Here is an 11,174-nt window from a genome sequence, read left to right as displayed (position 1 = left end):
ATCCACTTAGTAGGTTTTTCGATACACCTCCTTTGCAATGAGCCAAGACGTGCATGTAGTTCAGGAGAGACTGCCCCAATATCATTTTCTTTCACTGCTTCCTAAGGGCATTTAGGACGGGAGAGACATCTACTGCAAAAATAGCTGGGATATTATTAACAGAGGTCTAAACATCATTTAAAGAGGTCCAAACTCCAATTACATGGTTGTCAAAAAAAAGATGATTGTTGGTTTCAACATCATTTTTACAGAGGAGGCATATATTGAAAAAACTGACCCGTTTTTTATGTAATTGTTCAATTGATATGCGTTATCCCTCACTACCAACCAAAAAAAAATAAAATGCGTGGGCATAGTGTGGCCTTCGATCTTCTAAATTAGTAGAGGCCATTGGAGGTCAACTCCCAAATTACTTTATCTGCTTTGTCTTAGAAGAAAACAGCTGGATTGAAAAACTCCATTGTGTTGCTGAGATACGACCCCATATGGTGAGGGTACGTAATGATCTTCAACGACAACGAGTCATTGATTCGTGATGCGATATGAAAAGATAGACTACGACCATGTTCGGGATGTGATCAAGCAACAAAAAGAAATAGGCTTTATGATTCCCTCTGAAGTTGCATCCATAGATCCTTTGTGAAAGAATTGATAGTTAAACAATTCACCAGGGTTAATGTAATGAAAGAGAATAAGTAAGAAATACTTGAAAGAGAGATTGTAATTGAGGGATGAAAATGTGAGGAAGAGAGATGGTAATACCTTTAAAGACCAAGTGAGAGATCCTGGGTTTCTATGGCCACAAAGGGCCTTATAAGAGCTTACAACTAACATCCTGATATCGTGGAACATAAACTCAGCGGGAGTGTCATCCTTTGTGGACCTTACAATACTTAGACTTGGCTTGACGTCTAGGGCAATCGAGTTGGAAATCCCAAGTTACCTGGGCATGGAAATCCCAAGTTACCTAAGCATGGAATTAAACTGATGATCAAAGCCTCATCACTGAACCATCACATGACATGTACATATGATAATCGTATCGAAAAAGCGAGCCACCTTTGAGAGTGTGTTAGAGATTATCCCTATGCACCATAAACATGTGGTTACATTAGGTCTAGGTGACATTGATTCCTCTCTTGGCACTCAAGGAAGTAAGATAATTTTAGTTATAGTGCCATGTCTAATATTATTTTATTTATAATTTTTTTATTCAAATTAGTTTGATATGAAATTTTGGGAGTGCCCACCATTTAGAGAACATCTGAAAAATTATTTTTCAAAAAATAAAATGACCAGAATACATTTACAAGCTGTCGAGGCATATTGGTAATTTTCTATTTAAAATGTTGTTTTCTTAATTTATGGGTGCACCCCTATGGGTAGTGCACATGACCCCAATCTCACGTCAAAACAATTTTTAAAATAAAATACTCTAAATCATCCAATCAAGATCTGACATATTGTGGCTAACTTGCAATATTATATCTAAAGTTATCCTAACCTCCGAGCTAACTTGCAACATTACAACTAAAGTTATCCTAGCCTCCATTCATATCAGGGCTGCTAGGAATAACAGTCACGTGATTTAGTGCATGTAAAGATTTTTCATTACTAAAAGAGAGTAAACAATGTTATTCATTTATTTCTTTTTTGTGGAACATTAACAAGGTTTATTTTTTTTCAAAAAAAATCACAGCCATCAGATTTGAAATCCAGCCATTGAGAGTGTAGCCCTCGCACTCCAAGAAATTCCCTCGATCATGTGTTGAAAATACATCCCAACCGTCCAATTTTATAATACGTGCTGGAGATACAACCCAACCGTCCAATTTTACATTTGAAAGATTGGGGTGCTTATGACTTTGTGCACAAAATCACATCGATCTTCTTGTAAAATAATACACAAAGTAGAATATATAAGTCATTTTAAGAGAAATTTGGGATGTAACTTGCCCATTCATGAAAGTTAAAAGTCAATGATTGTTTAAATTAATGATTTCGAAGATTAAATCGGCAGGACTGTACTAGGGACAAATTTACCTTAAATGTGAATTAATGAGCATGCAAACTTAGTTTAGTATAAAATAATATTGAACTTAGGGCATAACCCCGAAAGCACTCCGCCTTTAGTTCACCAAGAAACTTCAAATTAAGGTGAACTTCAGAAGATGTCCTTATCTACCTTATTCCCCTTCAAGTTTCGAAAATTACCGTTTTTAAAATAATTTTATTAAAAATCCAAAAAAAAAAAAAATTTATTTGTAATTTTATTATTATTATTATTATTATTTTATATTTTCTATTATTTTGGCAAAGATTAACTAGTGTTTTGCCCATTAATTTTATTGTTGTAGTTTCCTTTTTTTTTAATTATTTCCAAAATACCCCCATCACAAATTAATTTTTTCAAAATCCATTTTTCACTAATTTTTTAACCTTATTTAGATGTGTTTTATTTAATTTTACTTTAAACATATTTTTTCTGTTTTTTATTTTTTTATATTTTTTATTTTGCAACACTTTTTTGCAGCTATGGTAATCGGCCCAAATCAAAATCAAGCCGAGGTACTTGGACTCGGGCCGAGTACTTGGCTCAGGCATCGGCCGAGCCCCCGGCCAGAGTCGCTCATTTTAAAACTGGTTAGTCCTCCCAAAAGCAAAGTTGGACAATTTTTTCGCAATAAGTTTATATTTTTAAGTTATTATTTTTATTTATTGATTTTGAAGAGATCCAGGCATCCGCTTTGACCAAACCTCGCACTGTTTTCAGTGTCCCGTTTGGTCCTCATAACAGTTGAATATAAATTTTCCTGCCCAGGCATGGTGAATATTTATGGAAAATGTGAGCATTTCTGGATCCTTGTCCCCTGTGACCTCAAAAGCCATCCCACCATCTACTTCAACATGTCTTATGGCCCTTAAAAAACTAACAGAAAATGACTTCCCTGATTCTACTCCTCCTCCTCCTCCTCTCATCTCTTCTCTCTCCTTCCTCCCCTGTTGAGTTTAGAGACTCACTCTCTGATCTCTCTCAGCAAAGCATCCTCCATTGCTCAACTTTGACATCCACGGACAAGCTCCTCTGTGAATTCGCTGGCGCGATCGATGACCAAGGAAACCCTGCAACAAGAACTCCCACTGTACAAAGTTCTAGTTGTAAATTCAAAGAAGATGGTGCATATAACGCTTACTATCCCTATGCCACTTCCCCTTCTCAAGAGCTCACCACCATCCTCGAAAAGTACTTCTCTATGCACCAAAGATGTGTTGCTAAGGACTTAGCCACCTTAGCAAATGCCTATAGCTCAGGTGGCCGCCCCCTTTGCCAATATGTCATATGGGGAGCGTCGGGGGATGGCCTGGGAAATAGGCTCATGTCATTGATGTCTGCCTTCCTCTATTCGATTCTCTCTGCTCGAGTCCTTCTCATCGATTATCCAGAGTGGAGAGAGCTCTTTTGTGAACCCTTTCTAGGCTCCACCATCAGCATTCCTCAAGGTGCTGCATTTGATCGTGGCATCGGTGCGTGGAACGTCGAGTTTCTTGATGCAAAGTGTGGATCACCATTGTCTAGTGTCAATAATGGGGGGTGTAACAATACAATTGTTAAACTTTCCCTGGATCATGATACTCCTCTAAGGGAGTATGACTTTGTTATGTGCCCCTTGGGCTATTCAAGACTTAGGAATGTTCCCTTTGTGACGATAAGGGAATGCAACCAGTACCTTGTCCCAGGATTCTATGCTAACCCTGTTCTAACACCATTGATGGACTTGCTCTTCCCTGAGAGAAATGTATTCCATGTCCTGTCTAGGTACCTTCTGTCTCCAAGTGACCCAATGTGGCATTCTATTAGGGACGACACTGATGTCCAGGCCAGCCGACGCATCGGCATCCAAATAAGGGAATTCCAATTTGAGAAGTACACATCAGAGTACGATGATAACATCGTGCGCTGCTTATGGGAGAGAGGTGGCATCCTACCAAGAAGATTTAGGAAGGGAGTTTGTGAAGGTGAGTACTTAGCCATCCATGTGGCCACCCTAGAGAAAGGTCATGTTTTGAAGGTGAATGAAACAATGAAGATCATTGAGGAAGAAACAGGGGTGGAGGCCAGGGTGAGCCGTCAAGCGGTGGATGGCCGAGAAGCCCATGATGCTGCTCACCAAGAAGAGGCTCTCATAGACATATGGGTGCTAAGCATGAGCCATGTGTTGATTACAAGTATATATTCCACTTTTGGTTATGTTGCTAGTGCCTTGAGTGGGGTGGCTGCAAATTTCATAGACAAGAGGGAGGGTGAGAGCTGTAAGGTGAGCAATGGAGTAGAGCCATGCTTCCATGCTGCACCAAAGTTGCTGGTTTGCAGTGATGATGAGCTGATGAGATATACTGCATTTGATCTTGCTGTTAATTCTTCGTGGGTGCGGCCCTGTGCGGATCGAATAGTATTGGGGTGGACTTTAGCCAAGGGAACTTCCTACCCAAAATAGCATTTAGTGCTCCCTTCTCTATTGTACACAACTAGTATGATTTAAACAATAAGAGGAAATGAACCTTGTTTCTTTCTTCTTTCTTTTTCTATTTTTTATTTTTTATTTATATTTGTTAGGTCAGTGTTAGGAATCAAACTTGAGATTATAGTGTTGCTTAATGTTAAGTGCTAGCACTCAAGCCCAAGCCCGATTCCTAAGAGAAGTGAACTAGAAATAATTAAAGCACCAAAGTTATGTGCTCTAGTATATATACGATCATTGATCACGCATGCTTTTGCCCCATTACACCCATATTATACCAAGAAAATACTGCAAATTATTGCCTAGGTATATTCTATTGAATTGCATTTGCATTTGTTTGTCTTAGTCTTTGTGAACCAAGAGTTAATAGGATTAATCTCTTTTGCTATGTCAAATGCATCGCTTACAATTTCTAAAATGCCCATCTGCATTTATTTTTCCTTTTTGTGATCTCTATGCATATTACAAGCATTATCCTTTCAAGCATAACAATGGAATTAAGTGATGGAGCTGTATATGATGGTCCCATAGGACAGAATTGTACATTTAGTCCTTTAGTTAATACACTTTCTTAGAGCTTTGTGCGACCATCATGAACTCACAGAGCATTTTATATCATCCTAATATCAATTTCAGAGAAAAACAAAGAGAAAAAACTAATTTGAGTTCAAAATGGATGGTCCAAATGAAATTTCAGAGCAGAATTTCATTTCGCAAACCGTCTTGAGTTCCATATCTTTTTCCCTTTGATCTCTAAGGGCATGTTTGTTTGGCAGTTCCAGAACCGAGAAAAAATAGAACCGGCTCTTCCTAGCCTCCTTGTGGAGCCAGAAGTACCAGCTTCTCAACTCAAAACTTCCCCACCAACACCCCCTAAGAGTAGCAAACACAACTTTTCCAAGTTCTCGAGTTCTTCAATTTCTCTTTAACTAGTTGGGACCAAATGGAGCAATTATATCTCAAAGGATGACATAATCTCTTACCTTAATTATTAACCCAATCTAGTTTTTCTTTATTTTACAAAACAGAGGATTCTTTTTAACAGGTTAAAACTACATGACACCAGATGTCATCAATATTTATATTTTACGTTAAAATTAATAGCCCATAACATGCTTTTCTCTTATTTTCAAGCACATCGAGGTGTAGCAACAAGCAATAGAGGAGATTTTCTATGCATGGTAATCCCTGAGGATTCAGCCATGTCTAGTCCTTGGCTTCCAAAGGGAAGTTCCCAATCAAAGCAATGAAGGAGGTTGGCCGCTGCAACTTCAACTGATTTTATGCCAAAACTTATTCCTGGACACCCCCTTCTCCCTGCTCCAAATGGTATGAACTCAAAGTCTTTTCCCATAAAATCAATGGAGTTCTTTATAAACCTCTCAGGCAAGAACTCATTTGCTCTCTCCCATGAATCAGGATGCCTTGGCATTTTGCGGCTATTTCAGATCCGTTTACCATAGTATTTTCCCTTAGTTTGCTTGGTAATAGAAGGGGAATCGGAGGATACAACCTCAGGGTCTCTTTGATTGAAGAGTGAAGGTATTCTAACTGTTGAAGATCGCCTTCCTCAACAATTGCCTTGCCTTTCCCGCCAACTACTTGTCGTAGTACCTCTTTAGCTTTTCGCATGGATATTGGGTTCCTAACGAGCTCAGACATCAACCACTCTAGAGTTGCTGTCGTCGTTTCTGTTCCTGCTGCAAACATTTCCTGCGTCATAGGAACATTCGACTTAGTTATAAGCCTATAAACTTTTCAAATTTCAATAACCAAAGAGGTTTTAAAAAGAAGCAAACCCTGATAATGGCTTTAATGTTATCAGTTGTGAGAGGAATATCAAGGCTATGATCCTTCTGGAGCTGCAACAAAATGTCGACAAGGTCTTTTTGCTCGGTCGTAGAATCGGGTGCCTCTTGCATTGGTGCTCTCAGATCAATTCGGCGAGAAATCATCCAAGTCGCGAGAGCTGTTCTTGAGCCTGGTTTGAAACCCTGTGAGAATGTCCACCCACTCCATTCGGGGAAAGAAGTCTCCCACACAGAAGCTTCCTAATATGGCCATATCGTCCAATATATCCTTAAAATTGTACTTACCGTGCTCTCCATTAGAGTAGTACTTCTTGCCCAGTGCAACCCTGCTTACAATGTTGTTTGTATAAGTATGAAGCATCTTAGTGAGATTCAATGCGCCGCCACCACCATCACCACAAGAGCTGGAGATGGTTCTAACCATACAAGCCACCTCCTCTTCTCTTATCGAATGGAATGCCTGCACTTTCTTTAAGCTGAGCAATTGGAGTACACATATCTTCCGTGCTTGTTTCCAGTATTCGCCATAGGGTGCGAAGGCCAAATCACTGCAATTATAGGCGAGTTGTTTCAGAGCAACAAGCATAGGCCTACTAGCAAAGGCCAAGTCTTGGGTTTTCATCACCTCCTTAGCCATTTCAGCAGAGGAAACCACCAGGTTGGGGACATGGCCCAACTGTAACAACCTGAGTGGGCCATGTTTTTGTGATAGACGAGCTAAGGAGAGATGCGGAGAAACGCCTAACTGATGTAAGTTCCCGATTATTGGAAGCCTTCTGGGGCCTGGAGGCAAGTTTAGCTTCACACTCTTTTTGTTGCTCCTCAATAAGAGCATCAGGATTGTGATCAATGTAAGAATGGCCAAGCATGCTTGGATCCATGGCCAAAGGCCAGCTATGCTTTGCATTGCTCAAATTGATATTGATATTGGAGTATGCAGCCATATATAATCGGGGAACTGGTCCACAACTCTCTTTAATATTTCAAACCAGTGATTTAGAACCCGGCAATTTCTGATCCGGATCACAGATTGGATCCCGTTGGGACTGAAGTGGTTCCAGTATTGTATCGATCTCAACGGGGTTCCCCTTAAAACACCCCTTTATTTATATAAATGTAATATTTTTTTCAGGCACCCTCTAAATCTTTATCCCATAAACCCTAATTTAATTTTTATTATTTTATTTATTTATGATATTTTCCAAGATTACCGATTCGGATTGATCCATACCCAATTTGAATTGCCAATCCAGCTATCTGATCTGGATATTTGGGTGAATGATACCCATTATCTGCGTTCTGAAACACTATTTCAAATGATAGCGAGTGAGGTGTTGTGCTGATTTGTTTTCAAAGTTATTATCAAGTTTCTAGAAAACAGCAGACCAGATTCAGAATCGCCAGGGTCAGATGGGGATCACCTTGAGTCCGATGGGGATTGGCATGACGTTTACTCCAATTCGAGGATGCCTCGAATGGCCGAGACTCTTCCAATTTTCTATTTTTATTTGTTCTCTAAATGTCCCAAATCCGGCATTCAGGATCTGAATCGCCATTCCTACTTTGAGTTTTCGCAGATGGAGTGGAAACCGTTCTTAAATCACTGATTATTAGTGCTTGGTGAGTAAGGCATTTGTGAGTCATACTAACCTTGAAGCTTGGCAAGGGAACTATGCATTCCGAGGTATACTCTTGGATTCATGAAATTGGTTTTTCAAGTGAAGCAAAAGATCTTGATTTTGTGGGTGTGAAAAGATTACTTTTTCGCCATTTGATTTTTGACACTTTGTGAGTGTCAAAATCTCCATGACATTTTGTGAGTGTTTATGGACTTACATAGTGTAATGACACTAAAAATAAGTTTTTATAGATCCGCAAGAGCTGCACCATTTTTTTATTTTTACATTTTACTGTCGGTATTGAAAATTGATTTTAGAGCAATTACGGAGATTTTCGTTGTTTAAACTGATTTCCGGACAAAAATTTGAGGTGAGGTTTTATTTTGCTTTCATAAAACCTAGGCCAAACTTCATCCTCTAAATTACAATACAAGACTTTTAGTAGACAGTAGTTGAGTCTGTTATTGGGGGAGTTGGAGAGAGCAGTGAAAAAAATTTGCAGGATGAAATGAGAGAGAGAAAGGTAGGTGGGTAGGGGACAAAGTTTCAAAATCTTATTTTGACTTTTGAGTATGTGTTGATTGGTTTGGGAAATATTATCTTGACTTTTGAGTACTGATTCGTTTAGGTGCTGAGAAGTGATCATTTTCGTTTTCGGAATTATATGAATCTAAAAAAAATTAAAGAAAAAAGGAAAATGAGAATAAAGAGCATTCGTTCACTTTTTCCAGAGACTTTGATAACGTAGCCTTCGAATAATCAGATGAACATTATTAGATCCTATTTTTGTGGTGCCCAACTTCACATGACCCTTCTTTTGTCAGATCGCAGAACTGCGATTCAGGTCGGGATATCGGTCAGATCGGTGTCAATTAAAAAAAAAAAAACTAAAATTTCTTCAAAATCTACTTTTTTTAAGTTGGGCCATTATCATTGAAAAGAATTTTAAACAACTTTAGCTCAAACCAATCTTGAAAGCATTAAGGAGAAGGCCAATACGCGACCCTGTTTTTGATCCATGACCCAATTTTGGATGTTGTGTTTGTGGACCCAGCGAGAACAAGTAGGCTATGTTCTATGGATTTCCTTTGATTTCTTTTACATTGCATGTTTAATATGTGTTTCCCTCAAATTCAAATGTTTTGAGATTTTGGATATGACAAACCTCTAGCCGACTTAGATAATTGTCAAGTTTTGGAGTAATTTGAATGGAATAATATTTCAATAGATCGTAATACCCAACCATGGGTCTATGTAGAGAATACAAGACGTTGCTCTCCCTTGATTGTAGGGATCTATTTAAAAAAAATAGAAAGAATATACCAATATAAAATACTAAGAAATTCGAAAATATACATCAATACAAAATCCTGCAAAATTAGAAAGTGTACAGAAATTCAACATTTGAAATTCAATATTTGAATTTCAATTAGAAAGTTTTGATAACTCCCAACACTCCCCCTCAAGTTGGAGTGTAAACATTGAGTATGTCCAACTTACCTAGGAGAAATGCTCTTTTCCAAGAGCTTTTGTGAATATATCGGCTCGTTGAGATCTAGTTGGGACGTGAGCAGTACGGATGAGACTTTATTGAATTTTTCACGAACTAGATGACAGTCAAGTTCAATATGTTTTATGCGCTCATGAAAAACTGGATTGACAGCAATGTGTATGTCTGATATGTTGTCACAATAAAGCATCATGGGGCCATTATGAGAAATGCCAAGATCAGACAAGAGGTATTTTAGCCACATAAGTTCACATGATGCAACTGCCATTGAATGATATTCTGCTTCTGCAGATGATCGTGAAACGGTCTGTCGTTTCTTAGCTTTCCAAGATATGGGGTTGTCTTCTAACATAGTGCAGTAGCCAGTAGTCAAGCATCGGGTCATTGGGCAACTAGCCCAATCAGAGTCACAATAGGCAAAGAGTTGTAAACTAATATTAGCAGAGACCAAAATTCCTTGGCCAGTGGTCAGGCCAAAATCTACCTCTCTCGGGCTCCCTCGGGGACCTAGGTTTGATTGACCCCCTCTCAAACAACCGCCCAACCTCAAGAGCGTGTGTTGCTCGTGTGTCACGTGCGGATAGGTATGTCCAACTATGAGATGATTTTAACACGATGAAGAGATGGATTCAAGCACCTGCCTTATCACGATTTGAGTTCGTGGGATAAGCTCAGCTGCCTTCTTAGATCAATGAACAAAAGCCCTCCAGCTGTCTTGCAGCATGGTTTGAATTCGGCCCCCTCTATAAACTCAAATGAAATCCAAATCGAATGTATTCCTCTTTGATGTATTTTATGGGTTAAGGGCTCTAGTTTTGGGGGTAGAGAGACAAGAGAAATAAGCACTAGAGAAGAAAAAGAAGAGAATAAGAATAAAAACCTGATAAGAATTTAGTTTACAAATAAGGAGAAGAAGAAGATGAAGAAGATAAACTAAAAAGAAGTGGAGAGATGACCCAAAGAAAATAAAAAAGCCTCCTGTCATAACCTCTCCTAAAAGGTATTACCGGAGACGAAGCAAAGCACTGGGCTTAAAGCCTTGGTACTCGAAGGGTTTGGAAAGTGGAGTTACAAGATTGACTTTATAATTATGTCACTAAACCAAAGAGCCTCCTGAAAGTGACCAAGGGTTAGAAGAAGGTGAGAGAGAAAGAGAAAGCGAAAGATGAACGCCTCTCACAACCCAAACATTGTGTGATTCGTTGGTTAGAGTAGTGAAAGAGTCAGAACTCTAAAGAAAGCTGACTCAGGATGACCCCAACCCCAATGACTGAGTGTAAGAGCATCCGTATCTCTTATGACCCACTTCACTATACAAGCTGATGGTTAGAGTAGCAATGCGAGAGTTAGAACCCTAGGGCACTATCTCAAGACGACTTCGAATCGATTGCTCAAGAGGTCAAAGAAAAAGAATGAGGAACAAAATGGACTTAATTGAGCAATGGAATTGTGTTTTCACCAAGGCAAAAAAAGATTTTAAATAATGGTTCGTTTCAGATTTGTGTCGCATTAAAAAAATCCAAGTGCTACGACTAAAATCATCAACCAAAGTAAAAAAATAATGTGCTCTTGAACGAGATGGAATTACATAACCATCCCATATATCACAATGAGTTAGTTCAAAAGGAGTAGTAGCAAAAGTCAAACTATTAGGAAAAAAAAATTGCGACTGTTTTGCCCTAGGGCATGCATGACAATTGACAAAAATGTCTGA

General features: G+C 38.8%; 2 protein-coding genes across 2 annotated transcripts; one reads left to right on the top strand and one right to left on the bottom strand.

Moving 5' to 3' along the window:
* The first annotated feature begins 2,867 nt into the window (after positions 1–2,867).
* On the top strand, positions 2,868–4,568 carry LOC18444140 (galactoside 2-alpha-L-fucosyltransferase). Its single transcript, XM_006854318.3, has one exon. It carries the CDS (start codon positions 2,940–2,942, stop codon positions 4,494–4,496), a length of 1,557 nt encoding a protein of 518 aa, XP_006854380.1. The 5' UTR covers positions 2,868–2,939; the 3' UTR covers positions 4,497–4,568.
* Positions 4,569–5,502: 934 nt separating this feature from the next.
* LOC18444141 (cytochrome P450 71A1) lies at positions 5,503–7,469 on the bottom strand. The gene is given in 4 exon segments (XM_020673581.2): positions 5,503–5,978; positions 5,981–6,233; positions 6,320–6,456; positions 6,458–7,469. Coding segments are annotated over 4 exon segments (1,500 nt in total). The 5' UTR covers positions 7,239–7,469; the 3' UTR covers positions 5,503–5,649.
* Positions 7,470–11,174: the final 3,705 nt, after the last annotated feature.

This window comes from Amborella trichopoda, chromosome 7 (assembly GCF_054954075.1).
Source record: "Amborella trichopoda isolate Santa Cruz 75 chromosome 7, AtrichopodaSantaCruz75HAP2 v2.0, whole genome shotgun sequence".
In the NCBI taxonomy this organism is placed as follows: domain Eukaryota; kingdom Viridiplantae; phylum Streptophyta; class Magnoliopsida; order Amborellales; family Amborellaceae; genus Amborella; species Amborella trichopoda.
The sequence above is the reverse complement of the archived record's forward strand: the minus strand, read 5'-3'. Positions and strand labels throughout refer to the sequence as shown.